The 20,549-nt window shown below is 32.1% G+C and overlaps 3 protein-coding genes across 11 annotated transcripts; 1 reads left to right on the top strand and 2 right to left on the bottom strand.

Moving 5' to 3' along the window:
• Positions 1-1,058: 1,058 nt before the first annotated feature.
• LOC111286415 (two-component response regulator-like APRR2) lies at positions 1,059-7,171 on the bottom strand. Of its 5 annotated transcripts, XM_089745999.1 has the most exons (13): positions 6,946-7,039; positions 6,480-6,573; positions 5,969-6,174; positions 5,220-5,299; positions 4,797-4,863; positions 4,586-4,632; positions 4,402-4,479; positions 3,748-4,302; positions 3,122-3,262; positions 2,525-2,788; positions 2,311-2,379; positions 2,045-2,122; positions 1,299-1,897 (listed from the first exon to the last, which is right to left on the bottom strand). In XM_089745999.1, the coding sequence occupies exons 3-13, from the start codon at positions 6,096-6,098 to the stop codon at positions 1,733-1,735; spliced, it is 1,674 nt and encodes a 557-aa protein (XP_089602125.1). In that variant the 5' UTR covers positions 6,099-6,174; positions 6,480-6,573; positions 6,946-7,039; the 3' UTR covers positions 1,299-1,732. The 5 variants fall into 5 exon arrangements, with proteins under 5 accessions (XP_089602126.1, XP_089602125.1, XP_022732092.2 ...); XM_089746000.1 differs by lacking the exon at positions 6,480-6,573 and having other exon boundaries at positions 1,059-1,897; positions 6,909-7,050; XM_022876357.2 differs by lacking the exon at positions 6,480-6,573 and having other exon boundaries at positions 6,946-7,171.
• A 6,513-nt stretch (positions 7,172-13,684) lies between these two features.
• LOC111286433 (uncharacterized) lies at positions 13,685-17,250 on the bottom strand. Of its 3 annotated transcripts, none has more exons than XM_022876386.2 (10): positions 16,900-17,250; positions 16,421-16,548; positions 16,233-16,304; positions 15,975-16,120; positions 15,785-15,899; positions 15,619-15,699; positions 14,892-15,029; positions 14,578-14,665; positions 14,258-14,371; positions 13,685-14,113 (listed from the first exon to the last, which is right to left on the bottom strand). In XM_022876386.2, exons 1-10 carry the CDS (start codon positions 17,159-17,161, stop codon positions 14,091-14,093), a joined length of 1,167 nt encoding a protein of 388 aa, XP_022732121.2. In that variant the 5' UTR covers positions 17,162-17,250; the 3' UTR covers positions 13,685-14,090. The 3 variants fall into 3 exon arrangements, with proteins under 3 accessions (XP_022732121.2, XP_022732130.2, XP_089602128.1); XM_022876395.2 differs by having other exon boundaries at positions 14,235-14,371; XM_089746002.1 differs by lacking the exon at positions 15,619-15,699 and having other exon boundaries at positions 15,743-15,899.
• An 829-nt stretch (positions 17,251-18,079) lies between these two features.
• On the top strand, positions 18,080-20,396 carry LOC111276631 (vacuolar protein sorting-associated protein 55 homolog). 3 transcript variants are annotated; one of them, XM_022862382.2, is made up of 5 exons: positions 18,080-18,299; positions 18,918-19,045; positions 19,141-19,180; positions 19,794-19,881; positions 19,993-20,396. In XM_022862382.2, the coding sequence occupies exons 2-5, from the start codon at positions 18,944-18,946 to the stop codon at positions 20,183-20,185; spliced, it is 423 nt and encodes a 140-aa protein (XP_022718117.1). In that variant the 5' UTR covers positions 18,080-18,299; positions 18,918-18,943; the 3' UTR covers positions 20,186-20,396. The 3 variants fall into 3 exon arrangements, with proteins under 3 accessions (XP_022718117.1, XP_022718122.1, XP_022718128.1); XM_022862387.2 differs by having other exon boundaries at positions 18,160-18,299; positions 18,882-19,045; XM_022862393.2 differs by having other exon boundaries at positions 18,164-18,299; positions 18,902-19,045.
• The last annotated feature ends 153 nt before the right edge of the window (positions 20,397-20,549 follow it).

Below are 20,549 nucleotides of genomic sequence, written 5' to 3' on the forward strand. Positions count from 1 at the left end.
ATGAGAATTACTTTTAAAATCTTACAAGAACGAATATCAATATTTGGTGCGTTTGATATGGTATTAATTATATGATTTTTTATGGATAATACTTTACAAATTTGATATAAATTTTTATAAATGATATCAAAATAATTATCAATTGAATAAAAATTACTTATAAAATATTATAAGAACTAAGTATTATACAATAGAAGCCATTCCTAAAATCTCAATTTATGGTGTGATTTTAATTTTGTGCGATTTTATATTTCAAATTTATAACATCTTAATTTCATATCAAAAAATTTAAAAAAGTTATTATGAGATATAAATAAAACTTTAAATTTAAATTTGTAAAATACCTTTTGTGAAATAAATTAAAAACAAACTATAAAATTTTTTTATCAAAACAAATAATATTTTATAAACTAAATATAAATTTTCATAATTAATTATTTTGAATTATTATTATTATTTTCAAATAAATCTTTTTTATGCTTCTTTAATTAGTCTTTTATCATTATTGGATGGTTATGCAAGAAACAACTCTTCAACTTAAGTGCTTGGACCCCCTCCAATAAGATTAAACGAAGCATTGTCGATTTCTAAGTTTTAATCACCCAAAGGCATTAAACCAAGTCATATTCATATATAACCTGTAAATCACATTGTTGTACACCCATATCCATTGGACTCGAGATAATTATCAAGTCAGCATCCAAATTATGGCTTTCCCGTCAAACTTTAATCACAAAGATGAAAGATCACCAGTAGGCCCACCAGGGAAAAAAAAAACGACCCGATCATCAAAACCAAAAATTGAGCATTAAAAACTAAAAAAGAAAAAAACAAAGGGTCCCCGATAGGGCTGTAAACGAGCCGAGCCGAGCCGAGTAATGAGAAGCTCGAGCTCGAGCTCGACTCACAACTTCGGGCTCGATACTCGGCTCGAGCTCGATCGAGTTTTATTTTTCAAGCTCGAGCTCGATTCGTGATCGAATTCGAGCTACTCGAGCTCGCTCGATTAAGCTCGATTAATATGTAAAAATAAGCTCGATTCGTATACTCGACAAGAGTTCGATTATTCATGCTCGAACTCGAACTCGAACTCGGATTCGAAATATTTTATTAATTAAAAAAAATAAAAATATATTTAAATATAAAAGCTCGATTAGGCTCGCGAGCTACTCGAGTCAGATATAAGAATACTCGAATTCGGCTCGATCGGTAAGTCGAGCTACTCGAGCTCGAGCTCGACTCGACAATAATCGAACCGAATTCGAGTTTTTTTCGAATCGAACCCGAGTAGCTTGCGAGTACTAATGTATCATTTACACCCCTAGTCCCCGACACATCTGTTCCGCCAACAACAATTGTTCATGTCATGACTCATGTTAGAAACTATTTACAACCACATATCTCAAATGCGGTGTACATTACATCTACGTGGCCATTGTTAATCCGACCGTTTTGTCATCTTGACAGCGACCTCACTTGATCTTTTCACTATGGCGATAGATTGGATCAGATTCACTTTTTTTCTTCTTTGTGTCCTAGTGTGGCCTGTCAGTGACAACAAACCCTTGATCACGCGCTCCATACACGCGTACCTTCACATGTTTTGTTTTATGTTTTGTTTTTTGGGCTGGTGGCTGGATGGGAGTTTGATACGGTTCAAAGTGCAGCAAAGTTGGGTGGTCGCACCAGTCACATAAAAATCTGGGGTAGGACCAGGTGATCTAGTGCCACGTCAGCATGAATCAGAGCCATTGATGGGAGGAGGAATGGTGGATATGCCTTGTCTAGAGAGCTCAGCTAGCACACCATCAGTGGAAGGAGGCTTGAGTCCTAAGGGCAAAGGTAACCATGGCTTGTTTATTGCTTCTTTCACAACCATGTCAATTACCTCCTCTGCCTGCATTCAAACAACCCAAATCATCAATGTTAACCACTAGGATAATAAAGTGTAAGATCAGAGATAAATAGCTTAGTAACTAACATAAGATGCATGGTGGTGTTCATTTGGTAATGATTCCTATAAGAGTAATGAACACTAGATTACCAGCTGATGTTCAACGGAACTTTTAGGCATGCCACTTCTGTTGTCCATGGTGCTAGAACAATGAAATCCAGACGCATTCTGCATATTCTCAATAAGCAGAATACCAGAAACAGGATTAAAATTCATTCATATACTTCAATCATATAAGAAGACTTTTTTTTTTTTTTCAAATTATCCAAATAAGGATCACTAGATGCTTACGTTACAACATTAACCACTGAAAAAAAGAAAGAAACCGTATTGAAATTGCATGGCTAGATACTCACTTGAGCGAATGCAGAACAATATTCATGAGGCGGGGGCATAACAGGGCAACCCCACGCATCAGCATGCACCTGAAACAAAAAATGATCACATATCATATATATATTATACATATATAACTGCATTTCATAGCTTTCTCTATGAAAACTAACATACTGGTTGATGGAGTCAGCCAAGTAGTTAAAAAGATGAAACTATAGACGACAATAAACTCACCACTGGGTAGGGCATCCAATGCCAACCTTCAGTTGGTTGCCAGGGGGGGTAACCTTGTGAACCCCACATCTGGATGCTGGCTAGATGAGGAGGTGCTCCCCACATGGGATAGGGTGGACCAACCGGGACAACATGATTAGAGTGGTATGGAGGAAAGGCCATGATAGGTTTATGTGGATACCAACTCCTTTGCGTTTGATCTCTTTGTGGCCATCTTTGATCATCCTCCTTAGGCAAAATGTGTCTCCTATGCATTCGATATTTCTGCATCACACAAAAATGGCAACTTATTATTAGTTAAGAGTCGAGAATTTATGTAACCAGTGCTCAGACAAAGGAGGCAGAAAAAAGCAAATTAAAAGAGCAAAATCTGAAAGGTACCCTCATTTAAATAATTTAAATGTCATGTATATTGCATTGTCTTATGTCTTCTACATTTGCTAAGCTTAGCTAGAACAATAAAGGAGACCATTCTTTTGAAACAAATATGTAATGTGAATAGGATTTTCAACAAGCAGCAAGTAGTGCAACACAGAATGAAAGGCACTGGAACTATGGAGTCTGATTGAGTATCAAAAAGGAAAAAATGCTACCAACCTGGAGATGACTTGCCACATTATGCCTTGTCAAGCCATCCACTTTCATCAGCTCTAATATTCGAGAAGGGATGGCTTGATCTACACCTAGTTGATCCACTGCCTGGACAAATTTCTTATGCAGTTCAGGTGTCCAGTCTACCTGAGAATTCAAACAGAAATTACAAGAGAACTTACTTATCTTAACCATAAATACTCAAGGATAATTAATCAAGAAAGGTGTGATGGAAACTCTTTTTGCCAGTCTAAGTATACCGGGAACTAGGAAGTAATGTCCACGGTGGCTCTTGAACGGCTTTCTATGAAGTCAAAAAACTTATAATTCTTAAAACTGATATCTTAAGACCAAATTTGAGCAAAATTCTTATGGAATTGTGGACTCAGGCAATGGTAGCTTAGTGATTAGTAAATGCTCTTAGTAAGACATGTTTTCTGTGCTGACATTGGGAAAAGATAGTGGCAGGACAAGTGCAAGACATGGTGCAAGCTGAAGGGAATGTCACCGGAAGTTGAGTATGGTTCTATACATTTTAGAAACATGTGAAATATTGCCAATAAAGGATTACAGGGTATGAATTAGATAGCAGTCCCCTAAATCACAGAATAGTTATACATAAGGGGCATTACCTTCAATTTTTTCCGATTTGCTTTATTCAGACATGAACTATTAAGACCAGAAACTGAATTTGGCTTTTCAGCATCAGCATGAGAATCTTTGCTATTTGCTCTGTTTTGTGGATGAGAGGACATGGTACTCTCGCCCTTGGTGCCATCAACTAAGGCAGCGTCCTCTTTTACCATGGTCTCCCTCGATCCCTGAGGTCGGCCAACGGGTGCAGTTACTTCAGTGAGTGCATTGCCACTGGTAGTTTCGACAGATTGGGATTCTCCATCCTGCTCCCCACTCTCTCTTTCTGTAAGGCAGTTAGTATGATCTCGGCAATCTCCATTGTCTAACAGTCTTCCTCCCTGTTCTAATTGCGGTGTTGAAGGAGCTCGGTACTTATCACTTCCTGGTGGTGGTTTACAGTCATTTTCATAAACCACAGATGCATCTTCTGCTTTGTCTGAGTCTTCATTCATAGGTTTTCCATTTTCCAATTGTAGATGCAGCATAGAAACCACAGATTCTTTAACTGGTTTTAGTGATTCAGAAAGGTCATTCCCCCCTGCATTGAATGCCTGTAAACGACCAATAAAATGAGAATTTCCTTATCATAGTACCTTAATTGCCATGTACATGCAAATTTCAAATGTAATTCAAGCAATATCCAGACCGACCTTATGAACAACGTGCTGCCATATATTCCTTAGTTTATCCTCACAGAGTGGTTTCCTAAGAAACTCAACTGCTCCAAGCTGAATATAAGTTTTCAAAACATGCGTTAGCAATTATGATGTGTGGAAATGAACTTAGGCTCTCCTGATATGATTTGAGCAAAGTGAAAATACATGTAAATCTTACAGCTATGCACTTCATCATGGTGCTGATACAATGAATGTTTGAAGTCACTGAAACAAAAATTATTTATAAAAGCATTAGGATCCTGAAAATATGTACAACAACAATTATTAGTGTCAAAGATGGCAAAAAAATTTATGTCCAGGGTGATTAAACAGAGTTTCTTATATAAATTAAAGATCTATAGCAGGACAGGTGTAGTTTCTATACTTACTAATGGTAGGCAAGTCCTTAGCAGTTTCAAGAAACTTGAAACTCCCATTGTTATTGTTTGTACTGACCTGTGATCATACATGCTGTTAGTATAAATTGCAAGTGGACAAAGGATTAAGCTCTATTTATCTCAATAATGAAGAGACGACATTGATATTCAAATTGGATGAGACAACCAGTATCATGATAATGGAAGTCGTGACTAGGCATTATTGAATTTATATAACAAAGCCAGAACAGTCTTATAAATTTTCTGGTAAGTTTCTACTACTAGTTCCAACAGAATGATGAGACAAATTATATAATCATGCTGAAGGTTTGATAGGATGTACTTAGGACAAATCATCAACATTTGAAGCATGCCTTTTTAACTAGTTTTTTCCCCTTAATTGAAACTTGTTGTAAATCAAAGTTAATTCGTTACCTCTACAATGGCTACATGGAAGCTTTCAGGACTACTTGAAACTGCCGATAGAGCTTCATTTTCATTGCAGAAGGTATAAACTGCAAAACGCACAATAACTTTTATCATACAACAAAGATAGATAAATATAGGGAGGAACAGAGAAAAGAGATAAACTAGCAGGTGAGGGAAATAAATGCCACATTAAAGATACAGGAGATCACCGTAAAGACAGAGTAAGAACATCAGATTTAATTACCATTAACTAAAGGAAAATGTAAAGAACACTGTCTGGAGCTTAAATGGAGTTCATAAAGGGGGAGAACATATCTGGAACAGGCAAAGTCTGAAAAACGACATACTATTATAAGAAAGATTTCAATATTATAACTTCTTCATCAAATTGAGTTTTAAAACATCAATACGACAAAAACAGTTACTTTTTGTTGCTTTGATTCACCATGTGGTGGGGAAAATCTATTTATAGCAGAGTCAAGCAGTGCAACAAATTGGTTCCTTTTTATAGAGCTCGTGACCACAAAATCTCCAAGTTTTATATATGCTTACAACCCAAATCCAAACCTCCATAAAAACTAGAAACTGCCAATCCAAAGCAATGGAGCAATAGCAGATGCTTTGAGGAAAAAGATGGGGACCAACATAGTTGAGATAAAAGGAGAGTAATGTGAAGTGAATAGACAAAGAAAGTAAAGTCTAAGGACTTCTAATTCAGGTAAAAGGAAGTAAGAATAAAAAGGGTGGATTCTAACCAATATAGTCCATAGCTTCAAGCTTTGATTTTATCTCGGCAGCAGAATTGCTGTCCTCATCAAGAAGAAGGACCCTAAGACCCTTCGGAAAATCCTTCCATGCTGATAAATCATCAGTAGTGCAAATCATAGCTGGTTTGGCATCCTTTCTCAGGCAGCCGACAAGTATTGCAAATTACAGCTGATCAACATCCGATTATTTCTGCCTGACCACAAGAAATTTTCCCATAAAACCAAAGCTGCTTTCATTAAAAAATAAAAAATAATAAAAAAAAAAACTATGTTTTTGTGAAGCAAGATTAAAAGCAGACTGAACTATAATAATAATTTACAGAAAGATTCAGCCAAATTAAACAAGCTTTCTCTTGATGCATAGTTAGTGAAAACGTATTGGAGAGACCCCATTGCAACTGCAAAGGTTTTTAACCAATTACAGCAAATTAAAGACTTAAGTATTGGCAGATATATCTGAAGATTGACTCATAACAAGGGCTGTGTTGAACAGAAATACCTTATTTAAAGTCTAATTCATGATGAATTTAGTATGCATGCAGCATCAAGTACTTGATCATTTCCCAAATAAAAGAAAATTCTGTTACATTTAGCTGCTTACAGCATAGTAGCAATGAAAAGAGAATTAGAGATTTGTGCTATCACTTGTACTGGAAGACAAAAGGTAGAGAAAACAACCCATTTACAAGATCTCCTTAAAATGCATAAGAACATAGCAAAAAAAAAGCCAAAAAATTTTGAAAAAAAAAAGAAAAACAAAACAAATTGAACAGAAAAACCAGAAGAACAGATAAACAAAACAATGCTAAAAGCCTATTTCATGCATGCAAAGAAGAAACATCAGAGATACCAAAATTTTTGCAAAAAAAAAAAAGACACTTTTTTCTAGTCTTCAAAAAAGAAGTTGCATGCATAAATAGATTATTACCACAAAAGATAGAGAGGGTAAAAATAAAAAAGAAAACCTAGAAATAAGCTACTGGGGACTGATTATGTAGTTTAGGGATAGACAGGATTTAGGAAGATAGATAGCTGTCTGCTACTCCTCCCAAGGGCTTTGTTGTTTCAACTCAAAAGTACTTTCTTTTGCCTGCAATATAGAAAGTTTTAAGACAAAAAGAGAAGTGGTGTTAAGTGCGGCCACTATGAGAAAGAGGATGCCTGTATCTTTGTGTACAGTTCCTATCAATTCCCTACGGGCCACAGAATATGCAAAAATATATCGAATAATCATAAAAAGTTTATTATATTACTTTTTTAATCTTTTTATGTTAACAACTAAATTATTTATAAAAAACTCATCTTTTATTTTATTTTATAATTTTATTTAAATAATTTTTATAGCTAAAAATATTTACTTAACTCACTAATTATTGTAAATATAAAAAAATTAAAATCAATTTATTAATAAAATATTTTATTTTTTATTTTTTAATTTCTATCAAAATAAAATATAATTGTGATAAAAAAAATAAAGTTTAATGATTCATATTATTGTGCATATCATACTTATCAATAATAATTAATAGATAAAATAAATAAATAGATGTCAATTAAATTTTATCTTTTTAATTAAAATTTTTTAATTTAAATTTATTAAATACAAATATATATCCATAAATGAAAGAGAATTTTCAAAAATATTGGGACTCCTAGCTATGCTTGCCATTCACCCCTATTCTTAAGACAGAACATCCCTTCATTATTGTACCTTTCCAATTCTTGTTTTCCCACTTTTTACACCATTTTTTTTTTTTTTTGCTAACACTTTTTACTTCACTCTTGAGATTAGCTTTCATCATTACCTTTGGTGAAAAAGGAAAAAGAAAACACTAGCCAAAAATCCAAAGTCCAATGGATGTTGGTCTAAAAAAAATTGGAAACTTGAACAGCTTGTTTTCTTTTTTTAAACTAGTTTCATGCAAGTAATTGATCATCATACATAGCATCTCTTTATTACAATCTTTATTTTTTACTCAAGTTCCTTCCCATGATTTTGCCTTGCTTTTCTTTAGTTCTTTTTTTTTTTTTGAGTTCTTCGACATATGACTACTTATAAGCATGCTTTTGGTGGGCAACAATGGAGTAATAATGCTTAATTCATGAATGTTCAAATGACAATTGAAGCCCTAGTTTTAACCTTTTCAACGCTTAAAAGATTTGTTTAATAATTTCTTTTATTTTTCTTTAAGGCTTCAATTAATATTTCCTCTTCCCTTTCTTTCATTTTCCCTTTTTATTATGTGTTAATTAATGAAGTTAATTTTTCCTTTTACGAATGAAATTACAGTATTGGATAAAAGAATGAGTTAAAATGTTTGAATTTAAATTTTTTTGATAATAAATAATAATTCATTAATGATTAACTGATATTTGTATTACAAACTAATGGTGAAAGAGATTACATCCATAAACTCTGTCCCCTTATAAGTTATTTAGATTCAATTGAAATAAAATTTAAATTTAATTTAATCATTATTGAGTCGAGCTCATATTTGAGCAACTAGACTTATTAATCAAGTCAAATTTGAGTATCTTAATACTTGATTTAAGTAACTCATGAGTTTAATTGAATTTTTAAATTTTAATATATTTTAATTATTTTAATTAAAATTTTTTTATTTTATCTTTATATATATCGATTTGTTTCGAACATATAATCGAGTTTGAAATTAAATATGATAATTTAGCTCATTTTTTAGTAAACAATCATAATCAAGTGAATTCAAATAATTTATCTTTTTCAAATTTGAGCATAAAAATTAAAATTCGATTAAATTTGAGTTAAGTTTGAGTTAAACTTCAACTCGAATTTTTTATTATATCGATTCGATTCGACTCAATTACATCAATAATATAAAATTAATTAAATTAAATTTTAATTCAATTAATAAAGTTAATCGAAAATAAGCATGAATGATTGTATGTAAACCATGGGGTTTTAAGCCATTTTGTATCCTTTATTTAATGCAAGGGACAACTACTTGTAATTATACAAATAACCATTAATTTTTTCATCTTTCACCATTAGTTTATGTGGAATTAGGTATCATACTTCATAGTTGATATGGTTAAACACATGCCAAACCTAAAGCCCAGAAATTAACTTCTTCTTTTTTTCTTATTAAATAAAAACTAGTAGTATAATAATGGACTAAGTACTAGCCAACTAGCTTATGGTCATGGAACTTAATCATTTGAAAAAAAAAATTCAATACCTAAAATAGAAACAATCACCCCATAAAGATTTTTTCTAGTTTCTTTTTTTGTATTAAATGGTGGTGCCACTTTTTTTTTCCTTGAGAAAATTTCCATTCAAATTGTCATAATTGATTTTTTTTTATTATTTGATCTTTATTATTTTAAATAATCTCATTAATTAATTTTTTATAAAATATAATTTTGAAAGGGTAAAACAGTAATTTGATCCCATCAGTTTCACGCTTAATGTATAACAAAAGAAATGTTTAATCTGGTAGTTAGTTGGTTAATTAGGTAATAAGTATAGTTAAGCGTGGTTATCAAGTGTATCTGAATCTACCTACTCTATCGTTCCGAACTTTTAGAAACCTACGAAAGCTCACCACGTGTCGAGTTCATACGTTCTAAAGCTAAAGCCAAGTTCATTTGAGAGAAGGCCAAGTTTAACCCTTATTCACGTGTGCTTTATCACAGTCTCCTTGCTCACGAGAATTATAATCTTTATCAATAAATTTTCATAATAAATATATATGCATGAATTTATTAATAATTTTTAATTGTTTATTTAAAAGGCTTAAAAATTTTTAATGCTTTTTTATAAAAAAATTATGTTCAAAATGTTATTTGATTTTTTAAAACTTTTATTACATTTGCAATTATAAGATCAGATCTATTTTATATAAGAAAAAAAAAAGCCTTAGCAAAAGGGTTTTTGTTGCTAAATAAAAATTTTTAATGAAAGATTTCAAATATATATTAAAAATTTATCTTATACACCGTAAATATATTTTAATTATATAAAAATAAATTAACAAATTTAAAAGTTTATTTTTCATATATTATTGGTAATTATTTTTTAATTTTACAAACAAAATTAAATGATTAATCAAATTTAAAAAAATTAATAAAACAAGTAATTACTTCTTTTATCGGCTACAAATTGTTATGAACATTTATAATTATTTAATTTTAGTGAGGCTGGACCAAAAATGACCTTTCACACACCTAACAATTCCCTCTTAAATTTTATGCATTAATTGTTTCATTTATGTGCCCTTGTATAATTTTATAACAATGTTATATATAGCTCCTAAAGGAGGGAATATTATTAAGGGAATATATGCTATATTATTTTTTTTATTAAAAGAAAAAAAAAAGTATTAATAGTGTTGTTTGAGATCATCTCAATTAGCTCCTATTTTTATTTATTATTTCATAAATAAATTCATTTGTGGATCTTAATTTTGATTTTAGAATTTTAAATATGTAAAGGTGATGAAAATTTTATTAAATTTGACTGAATTAAATGTTGGAGCATGCTTCAAAATATTACTTCTGATGTTTTATTTTTTGTGATAAATTTGACGCATTTTTTAATTTAATTTCCAATAAACTTCTCAATTATCGACTTAGAAATTATATCATCAGAGATCGAATGCAACTTTTCATATATAATAATAATAATATTATTAGTATGAAGGAAAAAAAAAAAAAAAAAACCTTATCCTAGTTCTAATGAAGTTAATGTGCTAACAGGTTGAAGTACTTAATATTAAATATATTGATGTAGCACTCAAGCATAATAGGGCTGAGAGGTTAATTGGGTGACTAATAGCTAGGCAAATTATAATTAGATAATACTAATTGGACCACCTCATTCTTTATGCATGTGCTATAATAATATTTACACAAAAAATAATTAATTATATATACTTTCTCGTAAATACATTTTAAGAAAAACATAACTTAAAAATAAAAAATATTAAAATTTAAATTCCGAACAATTGAATATCACATTTTAAAATAACTACATATAAACACTAATTGGATTAAATCTTGAATTTATTTTCTTAAAAATACGTTACTAACCATAAAATTGTTACGATATTAAATCCAAATTTTATCTTTTATACATTTGTTTGTATAAAGTATGTAGCTTATATAATTATTTTCTTATTGGAAACAATTTATCGTGCCTTTAGGCACACGATTATTGCAAAATTTCAAGTAAATATATATGTAAACATAGATATATTTTTTTTCAACTAATTTGTTGCAAGAGTTGTTATTGAAAATCATGATCCTCTATATCGAATTAAATGCCTCACATTATGAGCATCAATGATAATTCCTTTTCAAAGTCTTCAAAGCCTATCCATAAGCACGGATGAAATCCCGACCCAGGCACAACTTTTCCAACGTAGACTTTACATGCATCCCATTCATTATTTCCATTGAAAAAGAAGCAATTTTTCCACTTGTGCCTCGTGTTGTCTTTGAGGAGCCTTAACTGGTTAAAGCATCACCAACTTTCAATGCCTACCAAATAATAATAATAAGAAATATTATTATTATTGTGCTTCATTTTTTTTATATTGTATTCATATGTTTTGATTTTTTTTTTCGAATAATTTGATACATTAAAAATTTTATTTTTATAATATTTTAGACTGATTCTTGTAAGTAGTTTTGATTGTTTATAGTTATAGTATAATGATTAGAAATTACCACTTTAATGATATCAAAGTACTTGCACAAGTTTTTTATTTTATTTTATTTTGAAGATAGAAAAAGTGAATTATAACCCATTAATATATACTTTTTAATTAAAAGAAAGAGAAAATTTAAATCTGACTTTGTGAATAATGATAAAAATATTTATTTGTAAATTATAAATAAAATAAAATAATTATATATGTTGTGATTGTCCAATCTTGTCAGTCAATGCATGTTATTTTATACACAAATATTATACATATGCTGCATGTGAATTTTTCATTAATTAGAAAAACAAATTTTATTTTATTGAGTATATACCTCTCATTTAAAGATTTTGGCCCATTTCATTACATATCATTTACTATATCCTTTCTGCCCTCCTCTTCAATAATTGCATATATCACTTACAATAATTAAATAATTATACTTTTAAAATTGTATAAAATTCACATCTATAAGTATGATTTTTAAATATTTTTTTATATTTATTAATTTTTAAAATTTTTACATGAAATACTTCCTAATTTTTTAAAATATACGCTAAACTCACGATGGCATGATGGCTAGTACCCATTATTAAATTGGTAAATTGTGTTGTTTCCAGGTGACGGTTCCAGGCTAGTTATATAGTCTGAAAAGTTTACAACAAATGTAGGACAGTAGGAGTGATGGGGTTTGGGGAGGAAACTGTTAGGTATATGTTGAACTAAATGTGGGATTTTTAAGAATATGGAGTCTTAATCGTCAAAATCCTTTGCCAGCTTATTCACCACAAGATAGGCCATCGTTCTGTTGCCGTGAGACGTTGGACACTGAAGAGGCTAGCTAGCTAGTAGGCAACTCGAAATTCATAACTGGAAAGGCCCACAGATTTTAGAAGGAAAGGTCATGGCTGTGTTGTAATCAAGGCCACCGATTTGATCCAAATGTCAAGGTGGAATTCATACAAACATTGATGTGGGAGGTTTCAAAGAAAGTGGACACAATTTGTGTTTGAAACTATTGTTGTTGTTGAGAACACATTTCCTCGATGAAAGGACACAACAATAATGGTATGTTAAAGCTTTTCTAATCTCTAAATTACTCTCCTGTCTCTCCCTTTCACCTATGTCTGGTTCCAATTGGTAGAAATACATAATTTTTTTGGGAAAAAGTTGTTTAAATCTCTTTCTGAAATTTCGATTCTTTTTCAGAAATGTGAATAATTTTTTTGGGAAAATTTCTTAGTGTAGATACCGTATTAACACGCAAGTTATTAGTAAAAATCATGTCCATCGTTAACAGTTAAAAACGTAGGATGTGTAAACAATGGTCAGGAAACCTTAGGATAACAAGGTACATTTTGAGCAGAGGGATGGTCAAAATCAGATTGTTGACACCAGTTAAATCACTTGATGTATTGCATTGATCATAGATCTGTGAAACAGACTTCATTGGATGAGTTGGGCTGATCTGCATGTATGTAAGTGTATAGAACAGCCTGAACATGAAGTGGCCTGCCATTGCCATTGAGCAACAGTACACAGTAAAAGTTACCACCGTTTACCAACTCAAACAGATTAGTAAGATGGGTTGTGAGACCTGAATTCTCCATTTATTCTGGTGGTCTAGTCGGTGCAGTTGTCGGCCACCGGTAGGTGATACAGGTTGGGCTCAATGTCCAAGACCAATTAGGTAATCACTAGTCAGTGTCGAAGCCGAATATTAAGGTTCACCCGAGTTAACTTCATATTTACTATGGCTAGCACCATATTGAAACTCTCTTTCAGTGGCACTGTTCTTTAATAGTCTACTTCGATTACATTCGGTCTCTTCCAAAGTTATAAGCAGTTATTGGATGAAATTGATTATTGAATACTCATCTCATCACCATAACTGAGGATATAGCACAAGCTCTTCCTATAAACTGAATATCTTTCTAATGAAACAGCGAGAACGATAGTTTCTGGTCAAAACAGAAAACAGTATGGTGATTTTCACTGATTTTGAGAGTTTAAAACATAATGAAAGGAAGTAAAATAGATTTCATTTAGATAAGATGATCCAACAAACAAATCTTGACACACCAAAATCCCCAATTTGGATGCCTATTTGTTGCTATAACAGAGGAAAAAGCTGCATTGTATGTAGTATAATTTTCAATGGTTTACAGGTCCCTGGCGGGACGTCTGCATAAAGGGTTGTCTCTTCACCTCCAAAACAATCTCAAGGACCGAAGCTCCATTGACAGATGGTGGAAACTTTGACTTGGTTCATCAATCTCTTCACACCTTTTATTATTCCAGCAAAACCCTGTTCTTAAATAAAAGCTATGATGAACGTCAGGAAAGTCTTCTGCAAGGCTCTTAGTTGTTTTTGGGACATAGAAGTTCAAAAGGGGCTGTTCTGCCATTTCCAAGACATCCCCAAGTCAAAACATCAGTGCTTTAGGTTCTGCATGAACATTTTGGTTGTGTGCACATTAGACAAATATGAAACCAAATTGAAAAGAGAACACTGAAACAGACATCAATTTTTTCAAAAAAAAAAAAAAAAACTTTAAAGCAGAAATTACAGATAATATGTCCTAAAGCGCACCAGCCTCCATTCTGTGGTCCAATTGATTTAAGTTTGAGGTGATGTCTCCATCTGGTTTCAGTTTGACTCCCTCCCCCTTTTTTCTCCTCCTGGAAGAGCTCAAAGAGCCTTCAACTGCAAAAAATATTAAAAAGAACACATTAACATTGAAAAAGTCATTCTAAAGATGCTAGTGTCAAGTGGAACATCTGACAAGACGATTATGGTTCTCATGAAGCTCCTTCGACTAATAGTTAAAAATAAATAACAATAGGAATGAGCTTGGACAAATTTCAAGCTTCTTAATTGAACAATTAGAACACACAAATAAAGATTTGAACCTTGCCATTCCCACACCACTTTTGATTCACCCTTAACAAGTTTGGGGTAGCGATCTACTCGAGAATCATCTTGTATCAATTCCTCAACCTGAAAATAAGTTGAAGATAATATGGACAAAAAAGATGTAATTAGTTCTTAAAACCTTACAGCTTCGTCGACTACAATCTATTGGCAGTTCAATATATTAACATAAAATTGCATCAAGGATTAGTTCTAAGTTCCGACACACTATGAAAGAAAAAGGAAAAAAAAAAAAAAAAACCATGATTAAAAACAGCTAATCAGATCAATGGACAAAGGCAAGTAAAACTACCTTTTTCCATAACTGAGGATCCTTTCTTTCCCTAGGCAAAAGAAGATGATCTCGCAACCATGAGGCAACAACCCATGATTCACCTCCACCATTGATGCTCTTTGACCTTAAGGCATTCTCCTCAAGCATGTCACAGACCTAAAAATTAGAAACAATTCATTACCATTTTTTTTTTACTTTACTTATATAAGAAGTATACTGACTCAATTTTTTTTCTCCAAAATATTCATAAATGACATTCAAAGTGCTTTACAATTTTATAAAATCACTTAAGATTTGGGGATGATCAACTAAAATATAATGAAAGTATAAAACTTTTGTAAGCAAACATTTCCTGAGTATGACAATGAGGCATGCAAGTTGGTTATTCTAAAGTCAAGAACCATTTTCACTGAATCTTCATGTATTTTGATAATATCTTATCTCACTTTTTGCTTTGCTTCCCTTTTCTTTTTCCATTATCCATCCCCAGCTTCCATATCCCAAAGTTCAATTCATTATAATTCAAGGTGATGCCTTTAATTATATTAAAAAAATAACTTTCTTTTAAGCCTTCATCCATTTGAAATCTATCTCAGCAGAGTATAATGGGTAAAATAATCCTAAAAATTTTGAGTAAAGTGTAAAACTGCAACACAGAAGATCACCTCAAAAAAAGCCTGACATGCAGAAGGTAAGGAAAATAAACCAAAATTTACTATAACTGTTCATTGAAAATTTCGCTCACCTGATGGTAAAGCTCTTCTACTCTAGCTGAAAGATACCTTTTCTGATGGACTTTCCAAAAAAACATTGCACATCCTATAATCTATAAAGCTAAATAATGTTAACAACTTTCAAAATGTTCATACTATAATTAAAGCATTCAGAGGATGGCTTCCAGAAGGGACTACCCCTGCACAAACAGGCACAATAATAAGAGCATGCTTGGAGATCAATTCACAGATACGACAAGTAAAGGGTTTGTAATGTTCAGCCAAAGAATCTGGACATTTGAACTCCCGTATCCTGTATAAAAACAAGATAAATGTGAATTAAATAGTAAGGACATCTGAAACATAAAATTGATGATGATAAGCATACCCATGGAAATTTGTTCTTGTCTCCAATGATTTAACTATTTTCTCCATCGCCCTTCTTTTTGTATACACATAGGTTGGGTTGTCTAGGCCAACATCTTGCATCAGCTCGTGTCCATCTAAATCATTCAAAATATTATGTTCTTGAACCTGAAATAGGCATATATTTAGAATAACTGACATCAACAACATATAATTTCTAGGATACTTAATTTACTGGAATATGAATGTAATTTTATATGAAACTGAAATCATAAGGTACCCAAACTGTCCCAGTTCCATAGCACAGAACTTGAGCGTAAGCTTCACAAAGGCCAGCTTCTAGCCTCTTGGACTGCAACGTATAAATGAGAATCAGAAAAAAGTGCATATAATAGTCCAAGTTAAAAGATGCAATTGTGGTGCTTAGAATATCAATATATCGGAATCAGCAAGATTGTAAGAACACACAAGTTTCTTAGCTGTTTCATTGATATCTCCATCTTCTATACACAGCTTTCCATGTCTTCTATAGCCATGATTACATTCCATCTTGCCTTGATAACATTCCCCATTACTTGGACAAGGCTCACAAGAATCTGTGGTAATACACATTTGTCAGAAGATTATTTGACAAAAAATATGTTTAAAATTTATCTTACATATTCAATAAAGAAGGAAGAGGAACATTGGTTGACACTTGACATAAATTGGTTTAAAAGAAATATAGAATAACCATAATGAACAAAGGACACTTGAAATCTAAAGTTTCCCAAAATATCGTAAAGCCAATAAACCCAACAAAATACCCATAATTAAAGCTACCTAGAAAACCAAAACTAATAAAGGAATGGATAAAAATTCATATGAAAAGATACCCAGAAAGCAAAGTTTAACAAAGAACAGAAACACCCATAAAAGAAGAGAGAAAAGGGGGTAAAGGAATTGACCAGAGAACGAATCGGTGTTGTCCAGGTTACTATCACAGAAGGGTTTAGAGGTCGAGCCGAAGAAGGTGACGAAGAAGTTGCAGGAGAGAGCTACTGAGGATGCTATTGCGAGTACCGCTATGAGCCGCAAGAACTCTCCTTTAGAAGGGAACAAACTCTGGGGTGGCTCTATTATCGAGTTTAGTGGAGATTTTGAAGCTGATGATGAGGAAGAGGAATTATGCTTCGGTTTTGGACGCTTCTTGAGTGTTGATGAAGACATTTTGGGGTTTGATCGACGACAACAATGTTAATTAAGAGAAAGGAAAAGGAGAGGGAGAGAAGAATACAAGGCTTCTTATTATTCCTTCATATTTAATTTTTCTTATTTTTATTTTAAAATATATGTTTAATTATTTAATTTTTTTTCTCTAACATTTTAAGATAATTATATGTTTAGATAATTAAAATTTTCTTTATTTTACCCATTTTGTGTGCATAAAGTTAGTGCCTTGAAAGGCTGGAAAGACACAAACTTTTTTTTTTGAGGTATGAAAGGTTTTAAACTTATGACGCCATCAATCCAAAGACCATACCTTTTTGGACCCTTTTCCATTTTTTTAATCTTGAGTCCTTTTCCAGTCTCCCTTCACTCACTTGTGATCCATTTTTCCAAGTTTCCGACGCCAAACTATTTTGTTTACCAGTTGGTAAACTTGCTATTGAGATTCACTTCACCTACTGCATCTGCATGTTCCATCTGAAATTCAAGTAATTGAATTCCTTAGGCTGATATCACATGTCTAACCCCCTTTTTCCTTTATTTTTCAGGTACCCCATTATTTATTGTCACCATCACTCAAATTCAGATGGCAATTTCTTAATAGGACTTTAAAAGTTCCTTCGTTTTCTTAATTGAGAAGAATCTCCAAAACTGGTCCTGATAGTAGCCGTAATATCCTACACCCGTTTTCATTTATGTCGATTATTTTTTTATGAAAATTTATCTTATTTTAATTTAATTAAAAATTTTAATATTTTATTAATAAATCACGCTATTTTAATTAAAAATTTTATTTTTATATCAGAGCGAATCAAAATTTATAAAATAGAACTGTTTTATACTATATTTTAATTAAATTTATGGGGTGATAAATAAATCAGCAAATAAAAGCAACTCTTTTTTTTTCGGACAAAAAGCAACTCCCAATTTAGTTTTCATTACACATTGTCTTTCTAAAATATTCTTTAATATAACTGTAATTAACACACAAGTGCTGACTCTGTTCCATGTCTGCACCCAGACAAACACCCAAATTCTCTAGTTGATTCCTAATGAGTTCACTACAGAACCCAATGCAATCAAAACCCTAAATTCCCAAATTTCCATCAACACTCTCTTCTCAGATCTACCTGTCCTGGTAATGTATTCAATCCAAACTTCTTTTTTTTTTTTTTCTTTACTCGTTATATTTGCATCAATCGAGTACCTGCAATTCAATTCAATTGACATTTTACAGAAATAAATCGATTGTTTAAAGTTTGAATTTTGTTGGGTCTATAGTAGAATTCAATTTTTTGGTATTTAAGATTATATACAATTTCCTTGCTTGGGTTTTAATGAAATTTGTCAGAGGATTATTTAGCTTGTAAAGGATGAGACTTGAAAAGAATTTGCCATAAGATGTTCTTAAGAAAAAAGATGAGAAAATTCTCTTCTTTAAGCTCTTAACCATTAAGAAAGGAAAAGTCTTGCAAAGATATATGAAATTAACTTCGTGGGTAAGTTTGGAAGGTTGTAGTGGAAACCCCATACTTTTAGTTAGGTTCTAAACTAAATCTTTTACTGTTATGATTGGTTTTTCTTTTTGGTTGCAAGAGAATTCTTGAAATAATTGATGCAAAGTGAATAGTAGAAATATGTGATCGTCGTGCTATATATTTGCTGGTGGATTATGACTTTTTTAGTGTTAGATGAGAATTATCCAACTTAATGTTATCAGGGCTGGGGAGGGGAATTAAGAATATATTCATTTCAGGTGCTCTCTATGAGGTGAGACAGGTTATGATGGCAGACTTACCGAGTTATCTGCGCAACTGCTTGCACGCTGGAAAACTTGCAGTTTTGGCTATTTTAGTTTCATTAGGGATTGTATTGCAAATCTTGGTTAGTAGTGCATTTCTCTGTTAATTAACTACCTTTCCATTGTTTGATGCGACGTAATTTTTCTTCAATCTGATTCCTTGTGTATGATGTCTCAGGCCTGTGCTCTGTACAATAATTGGTGGCCAATGCTGACTGGTAAATGAACGTGAAGCTTATGATCTCGGCTTTTTTTGTTTATTAATTGAGTTACTTATTCCTAAATGAATTCTTTAGTTTTCATCCAAGTTTAAGATATAAAATTTCAGTCTTTTAACTTATCTATAGTGCCTATTACTGATTGAGTTGTTTATCCAAGTTTCAGATATAAAATTTCAGTCTTCTAACTTATCTATAGTGCCTATTACCGATTGAGTTGTTAATGGTATTGGTACATGACCCTGTAGGTCGACCTCAAAAGCTAATGATTATAATTCACTTAGGTATTCCTGTGATTTAGAAGCATGTCAAGAAAACAATTGCTCTTGAATCTACGAAGTTATGTATCTTAAGATTCAACTTAGGGACATGCATTATGCATTCAGAAATGTATCATCCCACAATTCTTTGGGTTAATTCCTTTCATTGTTGTGACTTTACCCTGTAATTTGTTACCTTTTACAAAGAATTTGCCGCATAAATGCAAATGTGTCTAAGCAGGGAGGGCTTGAGATTTTCCTGTCACTTTTGTTGTCCAATTAACTAAGAACCTTCAAGTGGTTGATCATATTACTTAATTTAAGCATGCTGACCTGCTTCATTGCTGTTGCAGTAATAATGTATGTGCTTCTTCCAATGCCTGTGCTGTTCTTTGCGGGCTCTAATGGTTCTTCTCTTTTTTCTGAATCTGACAACAATAGGTAAAATATTTTTGCCCCAAAACTTTTTCATTTATGAGATTTGATCCTCTTTTTCAGTGCAAGCTTGAGCATTAAACTAATTATGTTTCTTCCTGATGAACAATATAACAGTTGGGTCAATGCAACAAAGTTCTTGACTGGAGCTTCTGCAGTTGGAAGCATTGCTATACCAGCTATCCTAAAGCATGCTGGAGTTATTGGTTGGGGAGCATTGGCGATGGAACTTTCATCTTATTTCATATTTGTATTAGCCATAATGTGTTATATTCGAATGAACGGTGATGATGATTACAGTTTCCTCTGAAAGATGACTGATTCGGTTCCCACCGTCAATCATGTAAAGCAATGTCAACGTTAGTTCAGACGAGGCTATTTCTTTCCTGTTTTGACAAGCCTCGTTTCCATGTTTGTTCTTGTAGAGCGATGGAGTGATGTTTTTTTAGGGTCCATGTAATGAGTGCCAGTATTGTGTTTGAACATTTATTACACCAAAATTGAGAAAACTACATTTGTGAGATCGATCTTGCTTTAGATTTAAAATATGATGGGGTGGAAGAATGAAGATTTGCCGGTATGCTTTTTTTCTAGGGAAAACCTACTTTGAATTCCCAGAATTGTCTTAATCAGTGATTAAAAGTTCTCTTTAAAGAATGTATTAACCATGTTCA

The sequence above is a fragment of the Durio zibethinus genome, chromosome 17 (genome assembly GCF_047325235.1).
Source record: "Durio zibethinus cultivar Kanyao isolate XHJ-2024 chromosome 17, ASM4732523v1, whole genome shotgun sequence".
Classification (NCBI taxonomy): Eukaryota; Viridiplantae; Streptophyta; class Magnoliopsida; order Malvales; family Malvaceae; genus Durio; species Durio zibethinus.